This window comes from Juglans regia, chromosome 8 (assembly GCF_001411555.2).
Source record: "Juglans regia cultivar Chandler chromosome 8, Walnut 2.0, whole genome shotgun sequence".
In the NCBI taxonomy this organism is placed as follows: Eukaryota; Viridiplantae; Streptophyta; class Magnoliopsida; order Fagales; family Juglandaceae; genus Juglans; species Juglans regia.
The window spans coordinates 23475522-23494282 of NC_049908.1; the positions used below are offsets into that span (position 1 = coordinate 23475522).

Sequence of the window (18761 nt, forward strand, 5' to 3'; positions counted from 1 at the left end):
TAATGATATGAGATAAAACCGTTTCTATATCTGAACGGGACCTAAATACAAACTAAATAGTCACTAAATCATGCTTCGATGGCTTATAGAACTGGAATCAATCACAATAGCAGTTCAGAAAAGGAAAAGTACCATCCTGGATGATAAAATGATGTTATTCATCCCCAGTCACATAAGTCAATATGTCTAGATTAAGTAGCATGATTCACCAATGGTATGACTAAAGATGATACAATCAAGAATTAAAAAAAAAAAAAATTATTCATTTCAGATAAATTACAAGCACTTTCCCCTACAGAATCTGAATACAATGTTTGTGCTTATAGACAAAATAAAAGAATGAAAGAAACAAAAGAAAAGATTGAAAGAAAGTGAGGGAACTACATAATAAAGGAAACAATAAAAACTGCAGTGGCTCAAAATTTTTTTATACATGATCGCTAGTACTACAAGGATCCAACTCAGAACATGGTATCTCCAACTACCAAAGTAACGATGTCCTGAAGTATTTCAAGTGAAAGAAGTACAAAAGCCCTAAAAGGTAACAACTGTATAAACAATAAAAGAAAATCTTATCTGTAGTGTATAATTTACAGAAACTATGTCACAGATCCCTTCTGCATAATGGACAAGAGCCATGCCTAAGGAGCCACTTATCTATGCAAGGTAAGTGAAACATATGATGGCAATGAGGCAAGCATCTAACCGTCTCTCCAAGCTGAAAGTCCTGAAAATGGAGGAATTCATCAACTCGATTAGATACAGCATGATTCACAAACAAATTGTCTATAAGAAAGTAATGGTTAACTAGAAAGAATCAAAATCGTGGATGAACCTGAAGACACACTGAACAAGAGACTTCCTCTCCAGAAGTATCTATATTGTTATTTTTTGTGATTATGATCTTTGGGATTTTCTCAACTGAATCGCCCGGCAAACCCTTGGCACCACCAGTGTCAAAGATGTTTGGGATCTCATCAAAGCTTGCTTCAACAGCACCCATCTGATAAAGCACAACGAAGTTTTTAACTAAATGAGAATGGTCTGTGCATTTCTGCCTAATCTGTCAAGGTCTACCATTTGCATTGCATTATTACCTGACTCTGCACGGCACTTAACATGGCTGGACCAATCCGCTCGCGGACAAGTCTCCCACTTAGAAGGCTTGCAATGACATCAATCTGAGCAATTTGTAGAGAGTCACGAATTGGGTCATTAAGGTTAAGATTTGCAACTAAAATGAAACTTGGAAACCAAATAGGAACAAATAAATGTTTAATTCTTTCTTCATCTAAACAAAAGTCATATCACATCAAGGATTTTAGCTGAGTTGCTCACCAAGTAGAGGAGACACCCAATACCGGATTCATCTGATTGCCAAAGAACAAGAGAAGATTCAAAAACTTCAATGGAGAAAACAGCTCCAGATATTGCTCCAACGGCAGCCCCTCTAACAAAACCGCTTTCCGTCTCTTGACCTATCAAAGCTCCAGTCATAGCTCCTAAAAAGGTGCCCACTGCAGCACAAATGCCAATTCATTCAGTATCAATCTTGGTTAAGAAGTTTTCATGTCTTAATTCTTGGAAGGTGACGTATAAGACAACTCGTAGTTCTAGATGTATGCTGAACATAGATAAAAGACAAAAAGAAATTCCCAAACCCTTTCGTGTACATGCTAAATCTATTGTATTCAATCGGCAACAAAATACAAGAAAAGAAGATTATCATGTAATCCTCCAATTATCTTCCTCAGAAAGCTCATTTTTGTCTTCAATAAATTCTGAATTTGGTTTTTACGGTTCAACATTTAAAACCCAAAATGTGAAAAAACAGGAGCAAATTTGTCATGGTAATGAAAATACATACGCCAAGACAAACCAAAAATTGAATCTTTTGCAAGACCCACATCAGAAAACAAAACAGGATCAAGAACATAATGCCAAATCAAAGGTTGTAATCCATGTATAACATGATGTACAAGCAAAAGATAAAGAGATCGAGATGGAAGAGAATTACAAACCAACCTAATGCAAAGAAGAAGGTGAAGATTGCAGAGAAGATGTTCCCAAGAACCGCAGATGCCGCAAAATGAAAACCATCTCTAACCCTCTCAAAGAAATTCACAAACAAAGACGATGAAGATGAAGCAAGGACAGATGGGTGTGCAATAAAATCCATTGTCTTGGTCAGGAATTGTGCAAAAATGGAAGATTTATAACACCGTGGGTCTTGTCGATCTTAAAGGCTTGGTTCGTAATGACAAATGTATACGCAAAACAATAAATAGAAAGGGATGGGTATGCTTAGTCCTTAAGAGAAAAGAGCAAAATGGAAAGAAACTCATCAACCAACTCGCATTTAAAGCTTTATTATTATTATTTTACTTGCTCAAATTCTCTCTTACTTACATTTTATTAGAGAGTTAATATGAACTGAAATCAGATATTTTATTAAAAATTAAATTAAATATTATGATAATATTATTTTTTATTTAAAAATTTAAAAAAATTAAATTATTTATTATATTTTATATAAAAATTAAAAAAATTACAATAATTATAGAAGATGAGATAAAATAAATAAAACTCTGCCCTCTCTCTCACATCTATTTTCTACCAAAAGGCAAAAACTTCGGGCTTATTAAGTTTGTCTTTTGTCAAAGACACGGGATTTAGGATAAGAAGCTTCTCTTTTGTTGACGATTCGACGCCATCTGCAGGGGGCTCTTACTCTGTCCACAAATAATCAGAACAAAAAGTTTGAATTTTTCCGTCACTAATTTCCCCATTCCACAAAGACGATAGAAACAGAGAGACAGTGACAGAAAATAACGATGGTTGGGAAACATTAATGGTTGTGGTACGATCTTGCATTTTCTTCTTCTTTTTTCATCTTTTTAATTTTCTTCATTATTTTAGTTTTTGTTTGGTCAGTTCATTGACTAAGCTGCATTCAGAAATATCTTCGCAGGTGGGTTCTTCTGTGGGTATATATATATATATATATATAATAATAATATTTATAATCATAAAATATGTCAATATTATTAATTTTTAAAAAATAAATAAATAAATACAAAATTCACATAAAAAAAATTAAAATTTTTAATAATGAACTTCATTTTAAAAAAAAAATAATTACGTGATGCTTACATATTTTAATAATAAACCTCACCCAGATTCTTTATATAAAAGTGATCTCCACCCTAATAAAGCGATTTTCCTTATACGTTTTAATAGTAGATCCACTTTTTTTCTGAAATGTCCACACAAGGGCGGTATGTTTTGAGTGTATGCAAAACATTACTCTAAAATGATATTATAAAAATAAATTTATAAATTAATATATATTTACGTGAAATGTGAGATGTATTACGTTTTATAAATATCACAATAAATTATTTTAACATTTAAATATATCTAAACTCATATTAAATAGACTCTATAGAACCCATTCCACCATCTCAACTCACTACTATTTATAGAAAACACAACTCAACTCAGTTCAACTTAAACTGTGTTTGGATATTGAGTTGAGCTCAACTGAATTGAGTTATTTATTAATAATAGTGAGTTGAGTAGTAGAGAAAGTTATGTGGGGCAATCTAAACTGAATTTAAAGTGTATTTAAATGTTAAGATAAGTTTAATAATTTTTATAAGAAATTGAAAAAGGTTGTAAGTCCTATATATAAAGATGTTTTAAGTTGAAAAAAGTTATAAGTCTCACGTGTAAGAAGGTTTTGAGTTGATATAAGTTTAGTAATTTAAGAATTGAATGTTTAGATATTAGACTCAGTTTAAAATTAAACTAAATTTAATTGAGCTAATTTAGGAATCAAACGCAGCCTAAAGTTAACAATGAAATGCAGACGTTTGGATTCGCAAGTCATTTCAGCTCATCTCAACTCATCTCACTACTATTCATTACTATTCAGCAACTTTAACTCACAAATCTCACTACTATTCACAACTCATCTCATTATTATTCATAATCTATCTCAATTCATCTCAATTAATCTCAAGTCATCTTCGAATCCAAACGTCTCTAAATGCCATGTTCATCCGCATGTTGCGGATCCGTCTAGCCCTTGCTGATGGTTGCCTCGGGCCCTCAACAGACAAAGGAATTATAGTATGGTTTTGCCCACACGAAAGAGTAGCTTGCTCTCTTTATCCTTAACCTTCTTGATTAGAAAAAGGACCCCAAAAAAGAAAAAAAAAATCACAACAAACTAAGAAATTATCAACAACTTGTCCATCATGCACATTCTGCAACTTGAAAGATTTAGCAACAAATATATTATAAAAACCATTGATATGAGTCATCAAGTATTATCAATTCAATCATTTTTACTCATTGATGTAACACATCAATAATCAAATCATGTACTTTTGTATGATTGATGTGACAAATATATTCATGTTAATGATATTATATGAACATGGTTACGCGTAACAAGACTACTCCTTACAATGTAGTCATGGAATCGGGTACTTTTGTTTGAATGATGGCATATAAATTAAGGCTATTACAAACAACACCAACCACTTCAATAATCAAATATCGAGAAATTTTATTTACACCCTTTATTTAAAAATTATATATACAGACTTTTTATTAAATAAGAAAAAATATTATTTTAAGAGGGATAATTTTATAATTTAAAAAATTTTTAAAGATAAAATTATCTAGACTTACAAAGAATGGGATAATGACTCTAGAGTGAGTGGTATAAGCCGAATGTTCTATATTTGAAATTTGAAATTCACGCACTTTGAGTCATTAGATTAAAAATTTCTCATTAAATTATCAGAAGTTTTTTTTTTTACGAAAAACTCCTCACATCGTTCGAGCACTATCGATCCCTTTCTTCCTGAAACACATGAAAACCACTGCTTATTAGCTTCTTCTCATAGAGGAACTACTTCTTCTCCACTTCACAATCTAAGATTGTGTTTGGATGTTGAAGTGAGTTGAGTTGAGTTGAGTTGAGATGATAAAATATTGTTAGAATATTATTTTTTAATATTATTATTATTTTGAGATTTGAAAAAGTTGAATTATTTATTATATTTTGTATTGGAATTTGAAAAAGTTATAATGATGAGTTGAGATGAATTGAGATGAATTTGACAACCAAACTCACCCTAAGTCTACCATCGATCATTTTCTTTTTGAAACGCATGAAAACCAATGCTCATTAGCTTTTTCTCATAGAGGAATAACTTCTTCTCCACTTCACAATCTAGTCTAAACTGCATACTTCCGTCCAAGCGTGCTTCTTTAAATATTCAAATCTATAGCTATAAGATTAAAAACCTATAACTATAAGATTTCAAACCTAATTTCGGGTACCTTATATCTCTAGAACGACATGTGGGTTTACCTAGAGACTGTACAATCTTAATAAGCGCGTGTTTAAAAGTAGTAGTCCATTTCATCCAACGCGGAAGAGTGGAAAATGTGGGTAAGAGCTGACCGACTCTTGAAGCCATGTCATGTGTGAGTTTTTCATGTACGCAGAAGTTTCGTGCAATTTATGTATGGCTTTGACAATTTCGCTCCTTCTAGTGATATGTGACTTCCCACCGTTTTGAAAGCACAATTCTTCCTTTTCGCTTACTTTTTATTTTTTATTTTTAAAAAATATCTTATCTCATCACAGTTAATCATTATAATTTTTTAAAATTTTAATATAAAATAAAATAAATAATTCAACATTTTCAAATTCTAAAATAAAAATAATATTAAAAAATATATTCTAACAATACTTTATTCAACTTTTTAATTTTAATCTCAACTCAACCCATCTCATCTGTGAAAATAAACAAAACTTTAACTTTTTGGCTTTTGTTCTAATTACAAATTTGGTCTTTTTTTAAAAAAAAAAGAATAATGTTACATACAATCAAATACGTAAACGTCGTACAGTCGCTTTGAAAAAGAGTGGAGTCCACTATTAAAAATTTAATTTATTTTCATATGGATCTCATATTTATTCATTTTTTTCAAAGCGACTGCACGGCGCTTGTACACTCACGACTGCAAATATCATTTCTAAAAAAAGAAAAGAAAAAGAAAAACACCATTACCCTTAGATAGCGATCACGTAGCCAAATGTCTCTTCCTTCCTCTATTATTAATTTAATTTTTAATTTTGCCAACTTTTTAAAATATATTTTGGGATATCTTGCAGGTTAGAGTTTTTGGAAAGTGAGTAGGAAGTAAGTTGCTGTCTGCACCCAACTGAAGAGTGTGATTACAATATATTATATTCAAAAATTTTATATACAGTCACTTTTACATATTCTTTATACATCTCACTGATGTGATTGACAGTATCATTTTTTGAATATAAAATAAATATTTTAGTCAATCATATCAGTAGAATATACAAAAAATATACAGTAATGATTGTATGTAGCAGAACTATATGATATTTACCTAATGAGTTAGTAATATTGCAGCTATCAAAGAAATGCTATGCTCATGATGCTTCTCCCACAAAAGGCCAGAAGATTTTGATATACTCTATCTGCTGGAGCTGACTGCACTCATGGGGGAAAGTTCAAGCATGTCTAAGAACATTTAAACCCTTTTTCCCTTTAAATATTTGGTGGTTAAGCTGAACAATGACCTACAAGTAAATTATCAAAAAATTTTGTCAACAAATTCAGTATTAAAAAAAGGAAAAGGTAGCCAAAGGATCCCACCTTGTAGTACCCCTAGCTTGATATTTTATGGAAAGAAAAATAATAATTAAAATTTAAATAAAAACAAAATAAGATAAAATTGGTTTGAATATGGTGATTTCTTATCAAGGTCATTGCTCAAAAGAAATGGCAAAGCTGCTATTTTTAGGAATAAAGTTATTATCTAATTTCAAAATTATTTCATTTATGATAAATTATTACTATTGAAATACTGTGTAGGAATAAAAATAAATTATTGATCCCTCTTTTGGCTTTCATTTTTGTTGTAATTGTATTGTAATTATTTGGTCCATTTTTCTTCATTGCATACACCATGTGCAAAGTAATGGTAGGGTAGTAGATACAATTTTAACAAATGAGTCATTTTGAATTGAGTAATGATGGATACAGTCTTAGAGTGTGGAAGTTCTACATGTATTTTTTAAAAAATTGGGGTCTACTATTAAAAAAATAATTTTTTCATATAAGTCACAAATTTATCGACTTTTTTCAAATATAGTTTTCTAAACTTACATACTCTAATACTGTAAATATTATTTTTCTTTTAAATTTAATTATTTAATTTATATCTTAATAGTTTCCTCATGCATGTGTTAACAAGAAATACGGGTTTTTGCGGCGCACAAAATCGCCGCAAGAACCTACATTAATCGCTACAGATGATAAATTTCGGCGATTTTTAGATCGCCGCACATTCGACGAAATAAAGATGCCTTTTCTGATAAATCGCAGCGAAAGACAAAACTCGCTGTGAAATAGACTTTTCCCGGCGCGTTTTATTCGCCCCAAATAATGACATGACACGCCGCAACTGAGTCTTTCGGTTTGGCCCAATATCGTTGCGAAAAATTTAAAGCGACGATATATATCGTCGTAAATAATCCTCAATATCACTGCAAATACCTTTGATACTATCCCAGCGATATTGTGATGTCGTCGCTTGAATATAATTTGCGGCGATAATGGTCGCCGTAATTGTTAGGATGCTTATCACGGCGATGAAATGTTTCATCGCCTAATGAGCTATACCTGCGGATGCGTAGTCGCCGCAAAGAATATTATCGCCGCAAATAATTGTCACGACGATTTTCTCAACTCGACGCAATAGTAGTTGACGGTATTCCTCTATATTTGCGGCGCATATAAATCGCTGAAAGATTATGATTTTTGGCGATATAGCGTCGCCGCTATTGGTTCTCAACGAATATTAGGTTTATTCCGACGAGGTTTAATTCGCCGCAAATTTGCTTTGGTTCAAATTTTTTTTTTTTCCATTCGCCGTTTTGGCTGGGATTTGTTGTCACGCTTACATAATTAAAATTGGTAACACATATGGCAACTTCTTATTAAATTGAGGTCAGCCAGAAGAATATATATATGTTTAGTATCTTACCTGAAATAAGATACTAAATATATATATTAAAAAAATATATATAAACACCACACAAGTAGGAAACTTTTTCAGCTCATAAACTAATACATTCATTCAGTCAAATTCAGTTACATAGAATTCACATTAGTATCGTATTATGGGCTACACTAGGGTGTACCAACATGCATCCAAAACCTACAACGCAACTACTAAATATCTTCTAAACAATATTATCTGAAAATGTGCACATTCATTCAATATATGTCAATTGGCCTGCAGCTGAAATTACATCTACTCAGCTATTTCAATATGCACCTGGGGCATGAGGGGTGGGTAGAACAAGCTTCAACATGTTTGCAACAATTCCCTTAAAATCTCAAAATTTCTGCATATTTGATCTTGCTATATCTCCAACTCCAATATCTGTCAATGATACACAAAAAAAGAAAAAAACAAAACCGTTACTACAAAATAAACTTCACTACTGTTTATTGTTATAAAAATACCAGATGAACAATTATAATGAACCCTTTTCAATGAATTTACTATCCCCCAGGAAGCTATGATTCTACTATACCCCACCCTTTTATGTGGTTTCTATAAAGGTTTATCTAATGTCACATATTGATATTTAAGGTCATTTGGTATTCCTAATAGAGAAATTACCATCAATCTACACAACTCAGTGTACATAATCTACTGTGAATTCTTTTATTGTTTGCTTATGATCTCCTCACAATTCCTTCATTTCTTCTTACATAAGACTCCACCATTGAATCCCCTCATATGCTCATGATTAAAGTTAGTCAATAGCCACAAAAATCTGCCCAAACAGAAGCAAAACAGAAAATATTTAGTTAACAGCAGAGGAAATAATGAAGCTCAAACCAGTACATAATATTCACTGTTCTCTTAACATTTCAACCTCTTATTTGTCATAGTCTCTTCTTTTATTTCCATCCCTCCATCTCAACCTCAAGAGGTGACATGATGAGAAGTACCAAGTGAACACAAAGGCACATTAATTAGGGTACTAACCAACCAAAAACAGATTATCCACAAAATAATCTGTTCTGCTCATCCTATCTAGATGTTCTTGCTCAAAAAACATCTTGCTCAAGTTAGGAAAAACAAAAACCAAACCACTTTGCATAGTCTAAAAACACAAGTACCAATAAGTTCACCAAGCATGACCCTTCTTGACTTGTAAGTCTTGCCCCAAAGCATAAAATTTTAACTAAAACAGCAGAGGAAATACCAACACGGTTCCAATGCCAGTACATTGCACAACTCCACCTTCTCTTAAGTTTTCAACCTCTACTTTTTCATTTTCTCTTCCTTTATTCCATCCCTCCATCTCAACCTCAAGAGGTATTCTAAGATGATGATCAGCCTACCAAGTGAACTCAAATGCACAACCAAAACCAGCTCTAAGCAACCAAAAACCAACCTATAATTAAAACCAAAATTATGCACATCTGGAACAGAGATGTTCTTGCTCAAAAACCAACACATTGCACAAGTTAGGAAAAAGAAAAATCCCACCGAGTTGTTAGTCTATAAACTAACAACTGCAGCTCACCAAGCATGCATGGTTGTAATTTGAATTGTAAAAAATGACCCAAAGCATAAAATTTGAAGATAATAACAGCAGAGGAAATGATCAACTCAAACTAAACAGCCTACTTATTTTCGAAATTCCCTGTTCTCTTAACATTTCAACCTCTACTTTTTCATTTTCTCTTCTTTTATTCCATCCCTCCATCTCAACCTCAAGAGGTGACATGACCCTAATGTACCAAGTTAACTGAAAGGCACATCCAAAACCAGCTCTAAGCAACCATGAACAGACTCCACAAACTAGTATTATACACATCCAAACAGAAAATTCCTTTTCTAACAGCATATTGCACAAGTTAACTGAAGCACAAAAACCAAGACAGTTTTTGGTCTATAAACTAATAACATCTGCTCACCAAGCATAGATTCTTGGCTTGTAAAAAATTTGGAGTTTATACAGACAATAAATTCATGAAAACAGCAGAGGAAATAGCAAACTCAAACCAGTACTTAATTAATTCCCTCTTCTCTTAAAATGAAACCTCTTATTGTTCATTTTCTCTTCCTTTATTCCATCCCTCTATCTCAACCTCAAGAGGTGACATGAGAAGTACCAAGTGAACTCAAAGACAACCAAACACAATGGTCTAAGCAGAAATTTACAGAATCCACAAAACAATCTCTTCAAAGGACTGCCAAATTGTCCAATCTTGCCCAAAACTTTGCACAAGTTAGACCATTGTGTCAGGTACGTGCAATAAAGACCCACTGCATCACAGTCTTCGAGAGTGACTTGATGCGGGGGGCACCTTGGGCGAGGTTTAAATGTGGAGGTACCCTTTTCTTTCTAGTATGGGAGCTGGGAATAACGCCAATATGATCATGATCACTGGAGATCTGTTTGGCTGGGGTACTGGGAGTAGTACTGCTCCAAGGTACCCCATTTTAATTGGTCTTGGTTCCAAGTGAGATATATATACTGGAAATGTGCATCAACTTGAGTAATTATCAGGGATGGAGAAGCTAGCTAGGAGGAGAATTAATTATTGCAGACCAAGTTCAGAAGAGATATTATCCAAGAAATGTTTCCTTCAGCTTTTAAGTTAAAAATTGTTCCCAATATATCCAACACCTTATTAAACTGAGTTCAACTTGTGTGTAAGAAAAGAACAAGAGAAGATGGCTTGATCGAAACCCAGTTAAAGGCAAATTAACTGGGGAAGGATTGATACTAGCTGACAACTCGGATGCCAGTCATGAGAAACCATTTTCTTTTTAATTTCTAGGCCTACATGATCTCCCTCTTGATCTTTCCTATGTCATCGCTTCGACCTTTCTTAATAACTCTACTTATTTGAGCAAGTTTTAGGTGTATATGGTCATATAGTTCATGTCCATATATAGCAATATATATATATATATATATATATATTACTGTATGCATATTGGAGCTAGAAGTGCAGGGTTTGAGAAAACATACAGCTCACTTTGACAGGCACATGATGACATATAAATATAGGGTAGCTACATAAGCCCCCTTCTTAGTGTCTTCCCATCTCTCTGATGCTGCATCCGCACTTCATCAAATGCCTTTTCCTGTATATAAATTTAATGATTGAATATAAGAAAGCCATAAGAAAGTGTTATTCAGTTATTAATATATAGTTTCTTTAATTTACACAAATATGAAACTATTGTGACCCTTCCTTTTTAACAATCATGCTCTTAATTGACTATGTGCGTATATATATATATATTTATGTGTGTTTGTTGTTGTTGTGTGTGTGTGTGTGGGGTTTACATCTATGAATTGGTCTATACTATATGGTAGATGCATGAACCTGCTGAAGATCCTAAGCCCCAAAATTGGGATGTTCCTCATAAGCGTATGCAGCAGTTTTCTCATCAACCAAGTTGTTAAAAACAAATAACATCAGCTCACCCAGCATCACTTTCTTCACTGGTAAAAAATGACCCAAAGCAGGAAATAAATTGATGAAAACAGCAGAGGAAAAATTTCTGAACGGTTCTCTTAACATTTCAGCCTCTTATTTTTCATTTTCTCTTCCTTTATTCCATACTTCTCATGTCAACCTCAAGAGGTGACATGAGAAGTACCAAGTGAACTCTAGGGCACAACCAAATATATGCTCTAAGATTTAGCTAACCGTTAATCCACAAAACATCAGCTCAAGCACATAAAGAAATAAATTGCATCTAAACCCAAAAAATATGAACTTGGGGAAGTGGTAATCACAAAACCAGAATATGAGAATGATCTAAAAACTAATAACAAGTGTCACCAAGCTTAGTACTTATAAAAAAAAAAAAACAAAAAAACTGTCACCAAGCAAGTAAAATATCTTACTTGTAAACATTGATATGTTAACAACCAAGCCAAATAACTAAGATCATGCATCAATGATCTGCCCTATTTTGCCAGCTTTAGCAGCAGGTCTAAGGCTTGAAATATACTTCCTGATCCTATTTAGAATAATTGACTATGGTCATGAGAAGTACGAAATTATCAACAAAACCATAAGAACCCTATAAGTGCACTTCTAACAAATATTGATGTCTCATATAAGTATAAAAAGATTAACTTAAAAACTGCCCAAAACATCCTCCCGAAGACAAATGGAAGACAAATCTTACATGGCTGATTTTGAACCAAACCTTTCAGCTGATAGTGGTGGATGAAGTTGAACACTTCCTGCCTTAGACCTGGTAATCCCACAAAATTAAATTCATGAAATTGAATTGACTATGAAAAAAAATTCACACACAATTACATTTTTGAGGTTGGGAGATCAATGCTTTCCATTTACTTCAGACAATCCATTTAGAGACTCAGCCTTGGTATTCTGAGAAAATAGGAACAATAAACAGCTAGGATTAGTTACATGAAAAGTACTTTCAACCATGAAGTACCAAGGACATGCACTCTCTAACCTCAGGCACTCCCTCCCTCATCTCTCTCATGTGTACATATTTCACAACACCACGCTTAACTAATTACAACTTTAATGTATAAAAAACAAAATATTATCCTAAACTTTGTATCATGTAAAAAATGGTTGAAAGTATCTTTAAAATGCCATTGTAGTTTTCTTTAATGCCAGGAATGAAAATGGGTACACACATACCTAATTTTTGGTATGCAGATTTGCAGTCCAGCTGCTCCATCAAAATATCCCTTTCCTGACTTGAAAACAGAAAGGTTTGTTAGGAATATTCAGATTCTAACCAACCTTTCTTACTTATAACCAGAAAAAGCTTCCTATTTGAGAAAAAAGTTATGTGTACCACAAATTAATTGGAGAATTGGTCAAAGAATTACATAACTTATACGTTGTACCTTCATTGAACTGCACTGCCAATAACCCATCACCTAATTGCCGTTCAAGGTGTTGAACGGGGATTTAAGCCCATACCAGCCAGCAAAAAGACCCAACAGCAAAAAGTGAATTCAGGATCTACTCATCAGGATGCTAAATCCCTAACTTTCCTCTAGTAGACAAGTCCAAAAAAGCCCACCAACTGCCCACACCTCTCCCACAGCACAAAAATAGACAACCTCTGTCTTCATATATATATATAAATATATATATATTTATATATATTGGCCACCCACAATCTTTTAGTACCAAAAACTGCCCAAAATATACAAAAAAGTCCTTCCCTCCTTTCATAACCAAGGTTCACTGGGTCTCTCCAGAAGAATGGAGAGACCCAGGGGAAGGATGGAGATTGAAGAATAACATCCTCATCATCTTATCAGTTTCCTTTTGCCTCTCACGAAGTTCTCGCAATTCATCATTCACTTCATCAAGCTGCGTCTTGTAAACTTCGGCATCTTTCTTGTGTTTTTCAATTAACACAAGGTACTCTCTTTCTCGTTCACGGTCCCGTTGTCTTGTCGACTCCGGGATGACCATCTCGCCTAGCCCCCTTGCGTATCCTGATCTCTGACCAAGTACCTCCCTAAAAACACTCGCAGCTACCTCATCGGTGCGTTGTTCAGGCGCTAGACCATCCAATTTGCCAACCATCTCCTTCTACACATGGAAGGAGATTATTTATATGGTTACTCTTAAGTCTTGTATGGGCCATGAATAAGCCACTTACTCAAATAAATACAAGTAATTGACCAATCCTTATTTGTTTAAACAAATAGTTTTGAGTTTGCCTTGGTACTCACATAAGTGTCTTCAGCGGCTGTGGTGACAAATCTACCATTCTTCTTTGACCATCGGGTCTCCTTATAGAACTCCACCAAATTCGCATTCGTAGCCCGCTACAAGTGTGTGGAATTAAGAAAAATGTTAGACCGAATGATTAGCAAAAGGAACAATCATTTAAAAAAACCCAAATGCTTACAACCACACAAATGCTTCAATACAAATCAGTTTATCTCGAAGATACCCTTACGATGCACATTAGTGGACATGAACATTTCTGAACTAATGGATGAAACAAATGCTAGTTACGAGATTCAGACTATATTAAACCAATTGCAAACAAAGCTTCATATTGAAGATCAATCATCTATGAGAGCCTCTACCGACTTAAATTGTATGGAACAGAAAATATAGTTCAATCTCTCAAACCAAGAGCCTCTATCTGTCTCTCTTTAACTGAAGAATATCTCTATGTTCAAAGACTTCCCGGAGAGGATAGAGATATAGGAGCATACAAGTTACGATGGAAATGGGTTGTGAGCATACAAGTTACGGCAAAAATCCATTTAATAAAGATTTTACCTTCTCTTCCAACATCCTCACAAACAATTTGCGGCCAGTTGTGTGGTTAACAGTTTGCCTCTTTCTATTCTCCTGATTTTGTGCTGAGATTTTCTGTCATTAACACACAATGTTAGCTTACACACAAATTGCATAATAAAATTAAAAGTCATGTTAAGTTAAATTCCATATGTTTTTTTATTTTGAATAACCAATGTATACCTTGAAGTTGTCGGATCCCCACCTCTCACACAACTTAACCCAAACGTTGTCGTTGACCATGGTACACCCAGAAGCCAATGCTTCTGAGTGACTGCCGTACGATAAATATTTTTTGTGTAATTCGTGATGGAATGCATTGAACCTTTTACACAACTGCTTCATGACCGCCAATCTATGATTCTCCTGATCCCAATCCAGCACGAAGTCACCCTACATGGATGAAGTTCACGTTAACGTCATCTTGTTTTGTACGCCCACATCTACTCATCAATATGAGTAAACAATGTTCTTACCCTCACACGTTCGATCAACTCGTTCTTTTCTGCATCAGGCACATCAGTCCACCTCGTATAACTCATGTCGCAATGTTGTTTTACTATTTGTGTTACCCGTGTGGTGAACATGGATGCGTTCTCGCAGCACGGGGCTGTTTCACCTTCATTAATCTTCAAAAGCACTTTCCCGTACTTTCTCGCTTTCTCAAACTCAATACACTTAGCAGGCCCACGTCTACGTTTGGGCTGTTCTTGATTCGCAGTCGGCATTGTGGGGGATGTCACATCTGTATTTCAAGTTTTCAGGAAAAAAAAAATGAATATGAGATCAGGATTCATATTTAATCTTTGTTGTTTACACATAATGTCCTACAGGGTTTGTATTGGAAAAAAGAATACAAATGATGAACTGTACCGATATTGTCTCCATTAGATGGGGGTTCTATTATGGGTGATGATTCTCTATTCGGCCCGGGTGGGGGCATTGGAGTTGGACATGGTGGCTCCCATGGATGACTGAGAGGCTGCGTTGAGTCATCCGAGCCTGACGGATCTGCATCTGAGCTAGTGGAATGGTATGAAGCGATGCGAGATCCACGTGGTCGGCGGGCTCTACATGTATATGGTACAAATCGTCGAGCATGAATACCTCGTGCAGCCCCTCTTCCTCGAAAACTGTCGCCCATCGCATCACCTGCATTTGTACCACATCTTACGAATGAGTTACAAAAAAGCTTTTGCCCTTTAATAAATCATATTAAATAAACTAATTGTCCTACGGGCCTCTAATACCCATTGGAGTTAGACGACTACTATCTACAAACCAAATGATGGATATTTTATTCGTTGTCTTCATGATACACCTATATATATAGCAATCTCTTTCAAAATTGTAATATGATTGAAAAACAAAGTTAAATAGCAGGGTTTTCGTTTGTTGCAATCACATAGCAACACCTCACACCTCCTATCCTATAGCCACTGTCACAGATTGTATTTGCTAGAAGTTAATGAAAGAGAGATGTTTGTCACTTGCAGCAAAAATGACAGTACTGTTCAAAGACATTGATATGTTGAAGGGCTATTGGGAAGAGAAATAATAATAGAGAGGGAGAGAGAGAGAGAGATCTTATATTTTGTCCATGAAAAAATAAATACAAGTACTAAGACGCTTATCAGCTACATAGGCTGATTTAATTCCCCTCTTGAAGGGAACTCGTTCTTTTTTGAGTCTTTTATTTCAATATCTTAGTACAAATCAGCCTACCATAGATCTCTAAATTCCATTAACTATACATAGAAGTGGATGCTAAGGTGAAATGAATATATCCATTGGCCTTCATCTCAAACAGATTATTAGCTCCTAATAATTGGTTGTGGGGGAGAAAAGTGAAGGAAAAAAAGAAATGTTCAGAATATATTAATTAGGTTAAACATCGGGGGCATATTTAAATTAATGTAATCTCTAACTCATGAGCATAGGATTCATGTCCATATATGTAAGTCTATAGATGGACATGAATATATCCTATTATAATATGTATATGGAAATGAATATGTATATGGAAATGATCGATTTCCATATATGGGGGGGTCTACCATGTATGAATATATATGAGATGAACAACAGCTCAAAAAGCTTGAAGAAGTATTCATTTATTTAGTTATTCTGAATTGCAAATTCATGAGTAACCAGCAGAAATTGTCAGCTCACAAAGTTAGGGAATCACATCCAAATGAAACAACAAAATAAACTAGCTAGGCCAGTCGCTAACCCTTGTTTGTTACCAAAATCCAGCTTCTAAATACTTCAGCTAGAGTCTTCATCAACCCTTTTGTCCTAAATATGCAGTTCATTGCATTAGTGGCGCCTTTTGGACAAAATTTTTACTATATGATCATGAGGAAGATGATTAATTAAAACCAATTTTTAGATAAAAGACCCACTGATTGGTTTACCATAATACATTAGTCATGAGAAATTGTTGCCAAAAGAATGTAGAAGGACAAATGAAACAAAAGAATTAAAGGAGGGTAAAGGAATGGCCGGGGGTACTGCTGATCAGCACAAAAGAAACTTTAAATTGAAGTAAGTATATAGTTAGAATACATGAATGTATTCTAACTATAAAATACATGAATGTATTCTAACTATAATCAGTTCAAGTAAACAAATAAATATTTGCATGTATAATAACTATAATCAGTTCAACGAATTACATAACCAAACGTGCTGGACTATCTACAGGTCTTGATTAATAATAGTATTATACTCAAATATCCAGACGCAATAAAGATTGTATTTGATTGCAAAACTTAGCTAAAATGAAAAGAATGTAATGATTAGTCTGATGTTTGGACGAAAGGGGCTTCATTAAAATAGACAAAGACAAGTATAACATAATATAAGGATAACTAAGCTAGTACCAACGATTTCGCCGCGAAAATTCTGCACTTGAATATAGCAGAAATTGGAAAACGTTATGGATCCTACTCAGACTCAAACAGTTAAGAAAAACAATAACTTAACTTTTACGTGTAGATGATGGCCAAAACAAACAGATCACATAAAGGGAGACGTGGAAAATTTATTTAAAAAGTTTTGTGCATGCATTATTAGTTTAATAATGCCAAAATTGGGAAGAACATATCTATAGTATAAGCATGATCCTAATGTATTATGTGGATGGCAAAGATGCAGAAAGGTCAAAAGGCTTAGAGAAGAAATAAAAGGAACGATCGTGGCGCCTGACTAAGCAAATGGGCACATGATAAGTTAACTAATACAACAGGTGGAGATGAGCTAATGCATGAAACTAAGATATGCATGAAGCCCCATGTCACCAACAGTAGGAAAAAAAAGAAAATCACAATATCAGTTAATGCATTTTTTTATTATTTTATTTTTTTTATTTCTTTATTTTTTTGGTTTATCAGGTTTTGTAATGATGAAAATCAAAACCTCAATCTTCAGCAAGTAATTAATTGCATTAACTGAAGGAAAGAATCCTTTATGTTTTCTCAAAGAAATAGAAACTTTGAAAGTAATTAGCTTTATTGTTAACTTTTTCCTATTTTTCCTGGATAAAGAGCAGACAATCACTAAGTAAGATCCTGCAGTCACTCCGTTAACAAAGTCCCAATAAAGGCCAGATTAAAAATAAATAGGAGGGGTTCTAGGTGGGTAAAACAATTAAGTTTGGTGTTGTGTCACACTGATTACAGTAAATGTAAGGTTGCATGTATTATTTCATTTGGTTCTCTGATCTGGCTTTCTTCTTGTCATACATCAACTTTAAAAGCCAATTTCATTTCAGTGATATGCTATCAGTTTTTCTTGTGATGTCACCAACAATCCAAAGTAATGAATGATAGCAAAGATTAGAACATCGTAAAACCAAAAGGCCGAACACATCTTAATATGCAAAAAAAAAAAGAAAAATACCAAGACAGTTGTCACAACTCAAGACTCAAACAGTTGTCACGACTCAAGACTTATCTACACAGTTACAAACATAAGATCAGTTCCAACTCCTCTGTTCAGAAAATATAGCCACAAAAGATAATTAAGTAACGTTTGTAACTGGAGCTGAAAATCTGCAGTACATATCCTTTGTTGTACAAATATCATCTTATCATGTAAACTTAAACCACTTTAACTTGTGGAAACAGAGAATTTATTCCGCAAAAGAATTGCCTTTTAACTTGGTATTCCAAGCAGGTTCGAGCCAATTTTTTTTTTCCCTATCCATGGCATCCTCCAACAACCTAAACTAATAATCTCTCCTGCTAGCCTTTCTCTTCCTAGCATCTACAATGAGTTAACCTATCAAGCTAACCGACACTCAGACATTTCCTTTCCTTTAACTGCACT

The 18761-nt window shown here is 34.0% G+C and overlaps 1 protein-coding gene across 1 annotated transcript; it reads right to left on the reverse strand.

Moving 5' to 3' along the window:
* Positions 1 to 393: 393 nt before the first annotated feature.
* Positions 394 to 2338, reverse strand: LOC109021199 (NEP1-interacting protein-like 1). The gene is made up of 5 exons (XM_019003793.2): positions 2026 to 2338; positions 1339 to 1517; positions 1098 to 1181; positions 836 to 1003; positions 394 to 727 (listed from the first exon to the last, which is right to left on the reverse strand). Exons 1-5 carry the CDS (start codon positions 2177 to 2179, stop codon positions 605 to 607), a joined length of 708 nt encoding a protein of 235 aa, XP_018859338.1. The 5' UTR covers positions 2180 to 2338; the 3' UTR covers positions 394 to 604.
* Positions 2339 to 18761: the final 16423 nt, after the last annotated feature.